At 42.7% G+C, this 16,894-nt stretch overlaps 1 protein-coding gene across 2 annotated transcripts in view; it reads left to right on the forward strand.

The window, feature by feature from the left end:
- Positions 1 to 254: 254 nt before the first annotated feature.
- The window catches only part of RCL1 (RNA terminal phosphate cyclase like 1), a 65,941-nt gene continuing 49,301 nt past the window's right edge, over positions 255 to 16,894 (forward strand). For both annotated transcript variants that reach the window (XM_033237247.1, XM_033237248.1), the window contains exon 1: positions 255 to 635. In XM_033237247.1, the coding sequence (XP_033093138.1) occupies positions 500 to 635 (136 nt within the window). In that variant the 5' untranslated portion in view covers positions 255 to 499. The remainder of the gene's footprint in view (positions 636 to 16,894) is intronic.

A 16,894-nucleotide genomic window follows, 5' to 3' on the forward strand; every position in this document is an offset into this window, starting at 1 on the left:
CGCCATCTCCCCTTGCTACCACGCCAGAAGGTACCCAAAGGAGACTGCCCTGACTGGCAACTCCCGCGCCGGGGTTCCCGAGCCACCCTCACGCGTTCCCTCCAGCCGCGCGCTGTTGCCAAGGCCCGGACACCGCCCAGCTCCACTAAGGACCAATGGCAGCGCGGCTTGGGCACCGCCCAGCTTCAGCGCGAACCAATGGAGGCGCGTCGCGGGCACCGCCCTGATCCGGCGCGGGCCAATACCGGCGTGGCCCGGCGCGGTGGCCGCCCCGGTCGGGCGGGGAGGTGGCCACTGGCTCCGCCCCGCTCCCCTCTGACCCGGTGTCTAGTCTCTCCGTCTTCCTGTTCCAAACCACGTGGACGCGTCGGGGCTGCGGGAGGCAGCCCCAGCCGCCGCCGTCGGTGTCGCCGCCACCACCACCGCCGGGGTCACGGGTCCCGCGTCTGTCCGAAGTCGCCGCACTCGGGCTGCTCACGTCTCTGCGGAGGGCGCGCACATGGCGACTCAGGCGAACTCCCTCAGCTACGCGGGGTGCAACTTCTTGCGCCAACGTCTGGTCCTGTCTACCCTGAGTGGGCGCCCCGTCAAAATCCGAAAGATTCGGGCCAGAGACGACAACCCGGGCCTCCGAGGTAACTTGGTGTGAGCGGCTCGCGGCGTGGGCTGGGGGGCTGAGGGGAGACCGCGCTGATGCCCTGGGGGCCCGCGCGGCGTTGGCTGGGGGCTCGGCGTCCTGCGAGCGCGTCGGGGAGGGCAGGTGGCGCGTCGCCTCTAAAGCTGAAGGCGCAAGAACGGTGGGGGAGGCGGGGTCGGCGCCCGAGGGGAGCGCTCAGCTGCACGCTGCGCTCCGCGTCTACGGGGCGCTGGTAGTAAACAGCTGCACGTTTTCCAGCTTTACGTGTAGCAACAAATCCCTGGCGTCGCCCCCTCTTCCCTTCAGTCCCTTTTGCCCTCGCCATAAACCTCTCAAAGGAGAAAAACAGTTTGTTGGACCAAAATATGGTGAATGAGCCGAGGGAGAGACATTGGGAGAGAAAAGTACCTCGGGTTGGTTCTCTGCCCTGTCTCAAAGCAGGTCTCAGAAGCAGCTGCCCCCTTGGACACCGGCTGTGCCTGTCGCCATGATTTCTCGGATGCCCTCACACTTGTCCTTGGGTGTGGATAAAGAAATTTTTAAAATTCTGTTTATTTTCAGCCTTGACTGTGATTGATGTGCGCAGGACAAGAGCTTTGAGATAGATTTTTAACAGTCATGGGCCTAATTGCCTTGACTTTAGAAAAAAGGTTGGTGACAAGCGCTAAACTACAGGCTTCCAGGCTCACTTCTTGCTCTACAATGGTAGGTTAAAAAAAAAAGGCCCATTTAAACCCACATCTCATTAAATGGCGCCGGTTTTCACCTGGCCTTGGTTTACACCTGGCCCCCTGGAATGAGATACATGCATTTAAAAGCTTCTGACTGGTGGTTATCCCAAGTTGGGCGAGTCAGTAGTCAGGTGAAAAAGGAAAAACCTGTCTGTAAATTGAAAGTGTTTGTGGTTGGTCCTGGAAGCTTCCTGGGTGGTGCTGATGTGTTTCATTTTGCACTGGCTCTTGTTTTATCTGTCTAAATGCATTTTTTGGATAGTTAGATCTCTGCCTCTATTGGGTGGTGATTGGTTGCACATGAAGGGCGAAGATGCCATGCTGTTGATGGAGATAGAAGGTTAGGAAGGAAAGAACCAGAATATCCCAGGTACAGTGGTAAAAAACCTAGTGATAGTAGGAAAAACTTGTGTTGGTGGTTCCTGTCCTCTCTCTACTGCTCAAAAACACTGAGAAAGTTAAGGAGAGACCACAAATGGTTTATGGCACGACTTTTCCGTCAACAACTGTTCCACTTAGTTTGGCCCTTGGGCAAAGTGTTTGCTTGATTGCTCTGTGGCATTCTCAGCCAGCTCTCCATCCACTTTACCTTCAGGTTAGCTCAGTGAACTTGCCACTAGCTGGATATGGTAAGAAGATGGGCTTCTACTTTGTATAAATACTAGGCATAACTTTTTTTTTTTTTTTTTTAAGAGAAATGGAAGTATAGCCTGGAAATCTGGGCTCTCTAAAATAAATCTAATTCTATTTAGAATTTTTCTCTTGACGGGTGGCCTCCAATTTAATATTTAATGTTCCAAAGTATGCTTCTGCTTCTCCTCCTCCATTGTATGTGAGCATCTCTTCAAAGCATCTCACACATATGAGCTCTCATTTCTTCCAGGAACAGGGCTTGGCCACTTGGTACTTTCTTGAAAGGGTGTCAGACGCTGATACCTGAGGGATGTAGAACTGGTTGGCAGGTGTGCTGGTATTTTACGGGGACTGTTACTTTAGAGCATTATTTGCCTTACCTCGTTCATATACCAGGGGAAGAAAGAGACTCCTAATTATGTGTACATCCTTGTGCTGGCTTCAGGGCCTCAGAAACTTCGTAGATGTTTGTCTGCTTAATTTCTTTCTTTCTTTCTTTTTTTTGAGACAGAGTCTTACTCCGTCTCCTAGGTTGGAGTGCAGTGGTGCGATCTCAGCTCACTGGAACCTCCACCTCCTGGGTTCAAGCAATTCTCCTGTCTCAGCCTCCTGTGTAGCTGGGATTACAGGTACCTGCCACCATGCCCAGCTAATTTTTAGTAGAGTATTTTTAGTAGAGATGAGGTTTCACCATGTTGGCCAGGCTGGTATCAGACTGCTGACCTCAGGTGATCCACCTGCCTTGGCCTCCCAAAGTGCTAGGATTACAGGTGTAAGCCATTGCACCTGGCCTGTCTGCTTAATTTCTTACAGAGGGAACTGATAGATATGCATTTGCAGATATACGTGTACATGTGTATATGTATATGTTTACATGTAAGTGTATATACATATACGTACACACATAAATAGATGTAGTCCCTGACACGTGATTTCTGGTCATAGTCAAGGGAGTCCTTGGTAGCTTGATTGAAGATATAGCCGAAAGGCTGTGTTGCCTCTCATCTGTCCCTTTCTGCCTTTTCCTGACTCAAATTCTCAGAGTTGGAAAAAACTCAGAGCATATCCAATAAAATCTTTAGCTCTAATGCAAGAATCACATCTCTTAAAGGTGCTTGCTTAAGCATCCCTCATGGTGTGGGCTTTGGAGGGTAGGGGTGGTATGGGAGGCTTTCGGCCTCAGGAACATTTATTTAGAAAGTGTTTATTGAGCCCCAGTATGTGCAAGGCTTTGTATGGGAGCGTGTAATATATGTGAGAAGCTGCTTGCCCCTGCTCTCATGAAGCTTGTCATCTAAGTAGGATGTTACTAAGTTTGAGTAATTTGAAATAGGAAGGATTGAGTATTGTACAGGGGCTCAGTGGAGTTCAGAGCAGAGACTTCCCTGAAAGTTACAAAGGAAGGCAGGTTTTCAGGATCTGATCTGGACAGGTAGGATTGAGATGGTGGCTGCGGAAATAATTGTTTGCAAAATAAAGTTTGTTTTTTTTTTAAAGCAATTGTATTTTAGAATCGGGGGTACATGTGCATGTTTGTTACATGGATATATTGCCAACTGGTGGGGATTGGGCTTCTAGTGTACCCATTATCCAAATAGTGAACATTGTACCCAATAGGTAATTTTTCAACCTCCCTCAATCTTCCTCCTTTTTGAGTCCCCACTGTTTGTTATTTCCATGTTTATGTCCATGTGTATCCATCGTTCACCTCCCATTTATAAGTAAGAACATGCAGTATTTGATTTTCTGTTTCTGAATTAGTTCTCTTGGGATAATGGCCTCTAACTCCGTGTTGCTGCAAAAGACATTATTTCATTCTTTTTTTCTTTTTTTTTGAGACAGGGTCTCACTCTGTCATGAGTGCAGTGGTGTGGTCATGGCTCACTGTAGCCTCAACCTCTTGGGCTCAGATGATCCTCTGACCTTAGCTTCCTGACTAGCTGGGACTACAGATGTGTACCATAGCATCTGGTTGATTTTTAAAATGTTTTTCATAGAGATGGGGTCTTGTTTATGTTGCCCAGGCTGGTCTTGAACTCCTGGACTCAAGCAGGCCACCTGCCTCAGCCTCCCAAAGTGCTGGGATTACAGGCATGAATCACGATGCCCAGCCTGATTTCATTCTTTTTTTATGGCTGTGTAGTATTCCATAGTGTATATATACCACATTTTCTTTATCCAGTCAACCATTGGTGGACACTTAGGTTAGTTCCATCACTTTGGTATTGTGAATAGTGTAGCAATAAACATACAAGTACAGGTGTCTTCTTTGTATAATGATGTTTTTTCCTCTGGGTAGATACCCAGTAGTGGAATTGCTGGGTCATATGGTAGTTCTGTTTTTAGTTCTTTAAGAAATCTCCATATGAAAGAAATAGTTTTTAAGTCAAAAAGTTCTTTATTTACTTTATTTTACTGAGGTAAAATCCTTAATTTGTCATGGTCATAATACTTGGCAATTAAGAGCTTGGGCTCAGTATTGGACCTTGGTTTGAGTACGAGTTCTGCCTTTTGCTATTAGCTCTTGGTCCTTGGGCAAATTCTTTTAACTATTCTCTTCTGAGCCTCAGCTTTTTCACCTGTAAAGTGGGGCCAGTACTACTGACCTTACAAGGTTATTGTGAGGACTAAATGAATTAATACTTCAGAGTGTACTGAACAGTGCCTGGCACATAGGAAGAATAAATGTTAGCTGATTTTATTATTAACTTGAACCGACTTGAACCCACTGGGTATAGGTCTGCTCCCTGGCATGCCAAATCCATTCCTGCTTCTATATGGAAATTTTTCAGATATTTGAAGAGAATTATGCCTTCTGTAAAGTTCTCTTCTTAGGTGGTTGTTTCCATGTATTTGTATGTTATATGTAAAGCACAGTAGTTTTCAACCAGGGGCACTTTTGTTCAGTAGGGGACATCTGGGAGCATTTGGAGACATTTTTGGTTGTCACAGCTTGGCAGAGGGGAATGCGACTGGCCTCTAGTGGTCAGAATCCAAGGATGCTGCTAAATATCCTACAGGACAGCCCCCTACAACAAAGAATTATTGCATTCAAAATGTCAGTAGCGCTGATGTAGGAAAACCCTGGCCTACTTGACATTAGTTATTAAGCCTTTTCTTTTCCATGTATCCCTAGTGATTAGGAATAGCAGCATGTGACACGAAGAAGACTACACAAGGATTTAGAAACAAATGAGACACAGGTCAAACTCTGACTTTAGGCAAATGAGTGAATCTCTTAAAACTGTGCCCTTCCATTGCAAAGGGGTTGTAAATACTGAAAAGAATCTGAACCCCAAAGAAGGATGGTCCCGGGATGGTGGTTATAATTGTCCAGCCACATGTATAATTTATGCTTCAGTTTTGAGGAACATGAACAATTACGTTTATCTCATTGTACTCTTCCTTTCATTGAAGAGGAAGTAAAAATTTTTTCTTGTTGCTGCTGTTTTACTCAAGGTAAAAAAGCCAACACGTAGTTAGGTAAGATAGTTTGTGAAGGCGACTGTGTACTGAAGGACAGAGCTGGAAAGAGAATGTGGCCAGCTCCTGCCTGAAGGGCCTGTTCTCTCTCATTTCACAGCGTGATGGACCTGGGTGTCCCTCATCAGTATTATAAAGCAGCTGTCCAAAGTGTCTCTGTCTCTGGATTTCATGAGGGCTGTGTCTTGCAGGGTTCAGTTTAACAGTCTCTGTATAGTGTGAGGTCTAAATGGAAGAGAATCCCACCAGAATAATTGTTTAAAGTTGAAATAGCAGAAATAATGGACTTGAACAAGAGCAGTGGTATAGGAGTTAGGAGACAGCACTGCTACTACCTAGGATCCTGTGCAGGTCACGGAACTGAGCCTTAATGCCTTCCCCTGTGAAACAGAAGAGTTACTTGGTCCCATGGGGGAGTGCTCCATATGGCTTAAGCAGATAAGATTCTGAAAAAGAAGAGCTAAGTGGAGTTTTCATCAAAAGGGTCCTTTAAAATGTGTTAAGGAAGCATGCCACAAAGAGGTCCTTTGAAAGGTCAGACATGTTTGGTAAACCAATGCATTGTTCTGGGGATAAATCTGTCTGTTCCCAAATTGGATCTTTTAAAAGGAGGATGTGCCTATATTTTATTTCAGCCTAGTTTGGGACCCAGAATTCTTGATGGACAACTAGTTTTGGGGCGTGGCAGATAACTGTGCTACTAACTGTAGATTGAATATGTCCTGTTAATAAGGAACGTACCCTTTTGTGCCTCTTATGACAAAGTGTGCTTCCAGGAGATGATTTTTGGCTGCCCAAAATAAGACTTCTTTTTTTTTTTTTTTTGAAAGACAAATGCCAAGAATCCTAATGACCAATTTTCAGATACGGTGTTGTTTGGAAGCTGTTATATAAATGCCTTTTCTTTTCTTTACTTTTCTTTCTCTCTCCCCCTCCCTCCCTCCCTCTCTTCTTCCCCCTTCCCCCACTCCCCCTCTCTCTCCCTTTCCCCATCTGTCCCTCCCTCCCTCCCCTTCCTCTCCTTCCTCTTTTTCTCCCTTCCTCCCTCTCTTTCTCTTTCTCTTTTTTTCTTTTTCTTTTTCTTTTTCTTAGAGATGGGGGTCTCACTATGTTGATCAGACTGATCTCAAACTATTGGCGTCCAGTGATCCTTCTGCCTCCCTGTCCCAAAGTGCTGAGATTACAGGCATGAGCCACAGTGCCTGGCCATAAGAGCTACTTCAGATGGAACTATCTACCATCTTTTTAAAAAAACCAAACTTTTTATTTTGAGATAATTGTAGATTCACATGCTGTTGTAATAAATAATGCAGAAAGATCCTGACTGTACTTTATCCAGTTTCCCCCAATGGTGATATATGGAAAAATTATAGTACAATGTTAGAACTAGGATATTGACATTGATACAGTGAGATACAGAACATTTCTATCACTCCAGGGATTCTTCATGTTTGTTGCTCTTTTGTAGCCACACCCAGTTTCCTCCTTCCGCCACTTCTTCCTTAACCCTTGTCAGTTTCTAATCTGTTCTTTAATTTCCGTAATTTTGTCATTTGAAGACTGCTCCATAAATGGAATCTTATAGTATGTAACCTTTGGATTGGTTTTTTCTTTTTTCTTAAATTTTATATTATAAATTTAAAAATTTTTTTAAAAAGAAAAAAACTTGAAGGGCCTTGAATGAGTCCTGTATATTTATTTTTTGTCACTATCTCCCTCCTTGGATGCGGTAGCCATTTCTCAGGCTCTCACTCCGGAATCAAACTCTGATTCCCTGTCACCCATGGTCACCATGGTAGGCATGGTGACTATCATCAAAAGTTGATATGGCAGACGTTCAAATGGGTTGTTGCTGCCACGTGGGGGTGTGTGATTAGCCTGAGGTTATCTAGAGTCACTATAAGGATTGACTTTTTTACAGTCAGCATGATTTTCTGGAGATTATCTAAGATGTTTTTATCAAGTTTGTTCTCTTTTGTTGCTGACTAGTATTTCATGGTATGAAAATATAGCAAGTCTTTTTACTTACCTGTTGAAAAACATCTGGGTCGTTTCCAGTTTTTGGCTATGTCGAATAAGGCTGCTATAAAAATTCGTGCAAAGGGTTTTTTTTTCTTTTTATTATTATTATTATTATTATTTAATGGTGTCTAGCTCTGTTACCCAGGCTGGAGTGCAGGGGCGCGATCTTGGTTCACTGCACCCTCCCCCTCCCGGGTTCAGGCGATTCTCCTGCCTCAGCCTCCCAAGTAGCTGGGATTACAAGCACCCACCACCATGTCCAGCTAATTTTTGTATTTTTAGTAGAGATGGGGTTTTGGCATGTTGGTCAGACCGATCTTGAACTCCTGACCTCAGGTGATCCACCCATCTCAGCCTCCCAAAGTGCTGGGATTATAGGTGTGCACCACCATGCCTTGCCAGGTTTTTAAATTTTTTTATGTGAACATAGCCTTCTTCCTTTCTCTGGAATAAATGCCCAGGAGTGCTCTTGCAGGGTTGTATCCTAGTTGCATGTTTAGTTTTTTAAGATATTGCTGCCCTGTTTTCCAGTGTGGATGTACTTTTTTTTTTTTTTTTTTTTTGAGATGGAATCTTACTCTGTCTTCCAGGCTGGAATGCAGTGACGTGATCTTGGCTCACTGCAACCTCTGCCTCCCGGGTTCAAGCGATTCTTCTGCCTCAGCCTCCTGAGCAACTGGGATTACAAGTGTGCACCAACACACCCGGCTAATTTTTTATATTTTTGGTAGAGACCGGGTTTCACTGTGTTGGCCAGGCTGGTCTCAAACTCCTGACCTCAAGTGATCCTCCTGGCTCGGCCTCCTGAAGTGCTGGGATTACAGGTGTGAGCCACCACACTGGCCTGGGTGTACCATTTTATATTCGTATCTGTAGTATATGAGGGATTCAGTTTCTCTGCATCCTTCCTTGCATTTGGTGTTATCACTACTTTTATTCATTCTGATAGGTATGTAGTGATGCCCCAGGGTGGTCTTAATTTGCGTATTACAAATGACTAATGATGTCTTCATTGAAACATCTTTCCCAGTCTTTTGTCCATTTCTAACAGGATTCTTTGTACTAACTGTTTTGTTTTGTTTTGTTTTTTGAGATAGAGTCTTGCTTTCTCATCCAGGCTTGAGTACAGTGACACGATCATGGCTCACTTCTGCCTGAGCTTCCTGGGCGTAAGCAATTCTCGCTATATTGTCCAGGCTGGTCTTGAACTTGTGACCTCAAGCCATCTTTCTGCCTCGCCTTCCCAAGGTGTAATTCCTAAGGTATTACAGGTGTGAACCACTGTGCCTGGCCTCTACTGTTGCTTTTGAGAGCACTTTATATATGCTGGTCCTTTGGCAGATTTGTGGTTTGTTTATATTTTCCCCCACTGTGTAGCTTGTCTTTTTATTATCTTATGGTTTGCAGAGGAAAATATTTTAATTTTAATGATGTAAAATTTATCATTTTTTTCTTTTGTGGCAGTGCTTTTGGTGTTAAGTCTAAGAACTCTTTGCCTAGCTTTAGGTACGAGACTTGGGTTGAGATTCTTTTTTTTTTTTTTGCCTATGGGGAGCCAATTGCCCAAGCATCATTTGTTGAAATGGCCATCTTTTTTTCATTTAATTGCTTTTGTGCCTTTGTACAAAATCAGTTTAGCATTTTTGTGTGGATCTCTTTCTGGGTTCTCCATTTTGTTCCATTGATTTATATGTCTGTCTCTTGCCAATACCACACAGTCTTTTTTTTTTTTTTTTTTTAAGATGGAGTCTTGCTCTGTTGCCGCTGGAGTGCAGTGGTGTGATCTTGGCTCACTACAGCCTCTGCCTCCCAGGTTCAAGTGATTCTCCTGTCTCAGCCTCCCGAGCAGCTGGGATTATAGGCGTGTGCCACCACACCTGGCTATTTTTTTTTTTGTATTTACGTAGAGACCGGGTTTCACTGTGTTGGCCAGGCTGGTCTTGAACTTCTGAGCTCAAGTAATCCACTCGCCTTGGGCTGTCAAAGTGCTGGGATTACAGGTGTGAGCCACCGCTCCCGGCCAGTATATCACACAGTCTTGATTACTTACTGTAGCCATATAATGAGTCTTGAAGTTGTTTAGACTGATTCCTCCCGGTTTATTTTTCAAAACCATTTTAGTTATTCCAGTTCCTTTGCCTTTCAATATAAATTTTAGAATAATCTTATCTAATATACAAAAAAGCTTTCCAGTATTTTGACAAGAACTATATTACACCTGTATGTCCATTTGGGGATAATTGTCATCTTTATTATGTTGAGGTGTTAATCCATGAACGTGATCTGTCTCTCTACTTACTTAAATCTGTTTCTTTTCCCTAGATGAAATATTATGGGTTTATTTAAAACATAATTCTCATCTTGCGATGAAAAATCTTCATTTGTTCACAAAATGTTCATTTTTCAATGTTTACAAAAATTTTTTTTTTTACTATGTAATTTACAAATATACAGAAGTAGTTTACTTAAATTTATATTATGTATTTATTAAGGCAGGTAACTACATAGAAAAAAAATTTTTTCTGTCTTTTTTTTTTTTTTTTTTGGAGACGGAGTCTCACTCTGTCTCCCAGGCTGGAGTGCAGTGGCCGGATCTCAGCTCACTGCAAGCTCTGCCTCCCGGGTTTACGCCATTCTCCTGCTTCAGTCTCCCGAGTAGCTGGGACTACAGGCGCCCGCCACCTCGCCCGGCTAGTTTTTTGTATTTTTTTTTTTTTTGTAGTAGAGACGGGGTTTCACCGTGTTAGCCAGGATGGTCTCGATCTCCTGACCTCGTGATCCGCCCGTCCCGGCCTCCCAAAGTGCTGGGATTATAGGCTTGAGCCACCGCGCCCAGCCAATTTTTTCTGTCTTAAGCATACTTGGGAATAAACCATTTGACAAATTGTTGCACATCTGAAACCACAGTGCATAACAAACTTCAAAAAATGGTAAGTTGTTTTTTTTTTTTTTAAGACGGAGTCTTGCTCTGTCGCCCAGACTGGAGTGCAGTGGCGCGATCTTGGCTCACTGCAACCTCCGCCTCCTGGGTTCACGCCATTCTCCTGCCTCAGCCTCCAGAGTAGCTGGGACTACAGGCGCCGGCCACCACGCCCAGCTAATTTTTTGTATTTTTAGTAGAGACGGGGTTTCACTGTGTTAGCCAGGATGGTCTCAATCTTCTGACCTCGTGATCCAACTGCCTCAGCCTCCCAAAGTGCTGGGATTACAGGCGTGAGCCACCACGCCTGGCTGTTTTGTTTTTTTAAGACAGGGTCTTGCTCTTTTGCACAGGCTGGGGTGCAGAGGTGTGACCTTAGCCCACTGCAACCTTGAATTCCTGGGCTCAAGCAATCCTCCTGCCTCAGCCTCCTGAGTAGCCAGGACTATAGTTGTGTACCACCACACTTGTGTATTTTTCTTTCTTTCTTTCTTTTTTTTTTTTTTTTTTCAGAGGCAGGGTTCACTGTTTTCTCCAGGCTGATCTAGGAACTCCTGGGCTCAAGCAGTCCCCATGTGTTGAGGGGGGACTTTAGTCCCCCAAAGTGTTAGGATTACAGGTGTTGAGCCACTACATCTGACCAAAATGTTAAAGACATAAACAAGACTTATTTACCTTACTTAGGTCATAAATGTAGATCAGAAGACAAAAGTAGATTTTCCTTGTCAAAGTATGCACCGTTTCAGAACTTTGGCTTCCTTGTTTAGTGGTTTTAGAACCAAGACTCACCAAGCACCATTATTTAGGATATTAACATACATTTTCTGTATCTGAATTTCTTCTTCTAACATCATAATAATGATTTTTAGAAGGCAAAGAGAATACAAGGTGATCTTCATGCTTATATTGTATTAAGACACATTCGAGGGAATTCTAGTCTTCCCTCCCCTCAACTTGGGGATTTCATTTATACCCTTATATCCACAACTTCCAGTCACCTGCTTGGTGTTTTCTAAGTCCAGGAATATTCAAGTTGGATTTAGAGTTGGAGTGATAGTAGATCCAATCACAGATCCCACCTGTTCTTTGATTTTTATCTTTTGGATTCCTAAGTTTTCTTGATTGTTCACTCACAAGTTGACTCAGTTCAGCACTTGACCATGATTGTAGTGCTTCCCAGGTCGACTCTTTGTCTCACTGGGGAGACAGTGTGAAAGGTTACAAAAAAAAAGCTACTGAATTCTCTTCTGGCGGTGTGAGTCATATCCACTGTTTGTGATTTAAAAGTGCTTCATGTGGAAGGCCAGGCAGTCTGACCCGGAAAATGCAGGGTTGCACTTCTGGCACTCGAACGGGCTGTTCTCTGTTTGTTGGCGATAGTGACTGGTCAGTTCATCTGAGAGGACAGATTTCCACTCATGGCCATCTCAGGCCCAGTGGTAAGGTTTCTCATCTGTGTAGGTTTGCAGGTGTTTCTTGAGGTGAGAGCTCAAGTTCTGGGGAACTCAGAGTCTTTATTTCTTTTGTTGCTGTTATATAGTTTTCAGCGTACAAGTCCGGTACATGTTTTGTTAGAATTGTTTGTAAATATGTTGTGGTTTTTTTGGAGCAATTGTAAATGGTGTATCATATTTTAAATTTTAGTTTCTGTGTTCATTATTAGTATATAGAAATACCATTCGGGTTTGTGTATGTGTGTGTGTGTATGTTTATCTGGTATCTTCCAGCATTGCTGAATTTATTTAGGAGAGTTTTTTCCCCTTGTCATTTCCTTGGAATTTATTTTCTATGTAGCTGGTCATGTTTTCTACAAATAGTAACAGTTTGATTTCTTCATTTTTGATATGTATGCCTTTTATTTTCTTCTGCCTTATTGTACTGGCTAGAATTTCTAGCACCATGTTAAGTAAAATGGGTGGGAGGGAACATCCTTGCCTTGTTCCCTATCTTAGGGGGAAAGCATCCCCTTAAGTATGTTAGCTATATATTTTATGTAGATTTTTAAAAGTCAAGTTGAGAAAGTCATCTGTTATTACAAATTTTCTAAGTGTTTTTTTTTAAAACAATGAATGAATGTTATATTTTGTCCAATGCTTTTTTGCACCAATTGATGTGAGCATGTGATTTTTCTTTTTCAGCCTATAAATATGGTGTATTGTCTTAATTGCTATTTAAATATTGAACCAGCCCTGCATTCCTGGAATAGATTCTACTTGAGATATATATATCTCTCTCACATATATGGAAGAAATGCTCTAGTAAAATAGGGATAGAGAGGGATTACTTTCTTTCAATGTGTTCATGAGGACTAGTTTTGAAGAGTTCAGATGTAAAGTATATATTCTTTTCTTGTTAGGTGGAGTGCTCTATAAATGTTGGTTAGATCCTATTGGTTCATAGTGGTGCTGAGTTCTTCTTTGTCCTTGCTGATTTTTCTGTCTAGTTCTATTGATTATTGAGAAAGGGGTCTCTGACAGTAATTGTGGATTGTCTCTCTTGTTCATTTCTATCAATTTTTCTTTGCATATTTTACAGCTTTGTTTGATACATTTAGGATTGCTACATCCTCTTAGTGCTACATTGACTCTTTTCTAATATAATGTGTCACTCTGTCTCTAGTATTTTTTAATTTTTTATTATTATTTTTTAAGACAGGGTCTCTTTCATAAACCAGGCTAGAGTGCGATGGTGCGATCTCACCTCATTGCCACCTCCACCTCCTGGGCTCAAGTGATCCTCCTGTTTCAGCTCCCCAAGTAGCTGGGACTACAGGCCACTACGCCTGGCTAATTTTTGTATTTTTTATAGGGACAGGTTTTCGCCATGTTACCCAGGCTGGTCTCTGAACTCCTGAACTCAAGTGATCCACCTGCCTTTGGGATTATAGGCGTGAGCCACTGTCTACTGGTTTTTTAGGGTGGAAGAAATGCTGTAGTAAAATAGGGATAGAGAGGGATTACTTTCTTCCAATGTGTTCATGAGGACTAGTTTTGAAGAGCTCAGATGTAAATAAGAAACTTGAAAGGCAGTAAAAACAGCATAAGTCAGAGAATTAGGTTGCCCTTGATTGTGAAAATTATCACAATCAAGGGCAGCCTAGATTTTCATATAAGCAAAGCATGATATCTAGAAAAATTTGAAGATGCAGGAGAAAGAAGTTTTTGGTTTCATTTTTTTTTTTTTTTTTTGAGACGGAGTCTCGCTCTGTCGCCCAGGCTGGAGTGCAGTGGCCGGATCTCAGCTCACTGCAAGCTCCGCCTCCCGGGTTCACGCCATTCTCCCGCCTCAGCCTCCGAGTAGCTGGGACTACAGGCGCCCGCCACCTCGCCCGGCTAGTTTTTTGTATTTTTAGTAGAGACGGGGTTTCACCGTGTTAGCCAGGAGGGTCTCGATCTCCTGACCTCGTGATCCGCCCGCCTCGGCCTCCCAAAGTGCTGGGATTACAGGCTTGAGCCACCGCGCCCGGCCTGGTTTCATTTTTATATCATAAAAGTAATACATGTTTGTTTGGGGGAACAACTCTTAATGATTCAAAATTGAAAGTAATCTGTGCAGGTTACATCCTTTATTGCCTCTGGCTACTTAACTCTTGCTGTGTCGCTCACCAGTCATATTCCTAAGAAGCAGTCTTCCAGACCTTTTTCTGTATGTGCACTTTTTTTTTCTAAAGCACAAGAATATTATCATTATTCCATTGCAGTACATGAGCGTCCTAAGGTTTTTTTTTTTTTAATGGCTACAGACTGTTCCATGATACAGACATACCAATTTATTTAGCTATTCCCTTAGCTATAGATACTCAGTAATCTTCAGTGTTTGTCATTAAATAAAGCAGCAGTAAAGTTTTCTTAAGTATATCCTACCATTCTTCTATTTCCATAGGATAGGGTCGTAGATATGAAATTGCTTGTCTAGAGACTATGCTTTTTTTTTTTTTTTTTTCTCTGATGGAGTCTCGCTTTGTCACCAGGCTGGAGTGCAGTGGCGAGATCTCGGCTCACTGCAACCTCCACCTCCTGGATTCAAGTGATTCGCCTGCCGAAGCCTTCTGAGTAGCTGGGACTACAGGCATGTGCCTCCACGCCTGGCCAATTTTTTGTATTTTAATAGAGACGGGGTTTCAACATGTTGGCCAAGTTGGTCTCGATCTCCTGACCTTGTGATCCACCTGCCTCAGCCTCCCAGAGTGCTGGGATTACAGGTGTGAGCCACTGCGCCCGTCCGAGACTATGCTTTTTAAAAAAGAAAAAGAAAAAATAGAAATGCGAGATGGAATCAAAATATATGAAATTCTCTTCATTAACTGGCAAAATAGCCTTTCCCTTAATTGATATTTCTTCCCTATATTGATATCTTCTCTTACTTTTTTTGAGACACCTTTAATGGCATTTCTGTATCATGAAGTTAGAGATGTGATTGGGATTTTTCCTTTGCTTTTCGTTTTTTTTGTTTGTTTTCGAGATGCTGTCTCACTCTGTCACCCAGGCTGGAGTGCAGTGGCGTGAGCTTGGCTCACTGCAACGTCTGCCTCCTGGGTTCAAGCGATTCTTGTGCCTCAACCTCCCAAGTACCTGGGATTACAGACGTGCACCACTACGCCCGGCTAATTTTTGTATTTTTGGTAAAGACGGGGTTTCACCATGTTGGCCAAGCTAGTCTGGAACTCCTGGCCTCAAATGATCCTCAAGTGATCTGCCTACCTTGGCCTCCCAAGATACTAGGGTTAACAGGCCTGAGCCACTGCATCCTGCCGCTTTTCATATTTTTAAAAGTATTTTTTCTTTCAACTTTGTTTTTCATTTTTTAAAATAAATCTTTACTAAACCATACTGTATACTGAGAAAGTGTGTAACCAATAAATGTACAGTTTGATGAATTATTACTGTGGACATACCCATGTAGCTATTACCTATGAAAAGAAACAGAGTATATGCCAGCCTCCTCCCATGCTTGTGCCCAGCCACACCATTCCCTCCCACTGCCAAGGTAAGCATTAAATTTTTAACACCATGGATTGACCGGGCACGGTGGCTCATGCCTGAAATCCCAGCACTTTGGGAGGCTAAGGCAGGTGGATCACCTGAGGTAGGGAGTTCAAGACCAGCCTGACCAACATGGGGAAACCCCGGCTGTACCAAAAATACGAAATAGACGGGCGTGGTGGCGCATGCCTGTAATCCCAGCTACTAGGGAGGCTGAGGCAGGAGAATCACTTGAACCCTGGAGGTGGAGGTTGTAGTGAGCCGAGATCGTGCCACTGCACTCCAGCCTGGGCAACAAGAGCGAAATTCTGTCTTAAAAACAAAAAAACCCACCATGGATTAGGTTTCTAAAAGATTAACTATAATTTTCGTAAATGGAATCATATAGTATGTAATTGTTTGTGTGCCTGGCCTCTTTAGCTCTATGTGTTTGTGATAGAGCTCCGTGTTGGACCAGCAGTAGTTTGTTGACTTTCCTTACAACGTCATGTTATTCTGTTTTTTTAATGTGCCACAGTTTAGTTTTGATGAAAATTTGGCTTGTTTCCATTTTTAACTATTAAGAACAGTGAGGTCAAGAATATTCTTGTACAGTCTTTTGGTGTACATATATATGTATTTCTCTTGCATGAATGCTGGGTCATAGGGTGTGCCTATGTTTAGTTTTCCCAAGTGGTTGTACAAAGTGGCTGTGAGTATATCTGAGGTCTTAGTTACTCTACATCCTATTCAGTGCTTGGTATTGCCAGTCTGTTTAATTTTAACCAATTTTGTAGGTGTGTTGTAGTCGTTCATTGTGGTTTTAATTTATATTCCCCTATGACTGAGATTAAGCACCCTTTCTTTTGCTTTCATTGTTTTTAATTATCACAAATAATTGTAGGTATTTAGTATTTATTGGGCACAGTGTGATATTTTGATACATGTCTACAATGTATAATGATAAAATTAGGGTAATTAGCATATCCATCACCTCAAACATTTCTTTGTGCTGAAAACATTCAAAATCTGTTCTAGCTATTTAAAAATATACACCAGCCTGGACAACATAGCAGACCCCATCTCCGCAAAAATAAAAATAAAAAATTAGCCAGGTGTGGTGGTGTACACCTATAATCCCAGCTACTCAGGAGGCTGAGGTGGGAGCATCACTTGAGCCCAGGAGTTGGAGGTTTTCAGTGAATCATGATCACACCATTTCACTGGGCGATAGAGCAAAACCATGTTTCTTTAAAAATAAAGGAAAAAAAGAATATATGCAATAAATTATTGTTAATTACAGTCACTCTATAGTGCTATAGAACATTAGAACTTATTTCTTGTATCTACCTGTACTTTTGTATTTGTTAACCAGCCTTTGGCTATCCTTCCTTCTCCACTCCCTTTCCCTGCCTCTAGTAACCACTATTCTATCCTCTACTTTCTATGGGATCAACTTTTTTAGCTTCCACGAGATATGTGGTATTTATCTTTCTGTGTCTGGCTT

The sequence above is a fragment of the Trachypithecus francoisi genome, unplaced genomic scaffold (genome assembly GCF_009764315.1).
Source record: "Trachypithecus francoisi isolate TF-2019V2 unplaced genomic scaffold, Tfra_2.0 Lachesis_group16, whole genome shotgun sequence".
In the NCBI taxonomy this organism is placed as follows: domain Eukaryota; kingdom Metazoa; phylum Chordata; class Mammalia; order Primates; family Cercopithecidae; genus Trachypithecus; species Trachypithecus francoisi.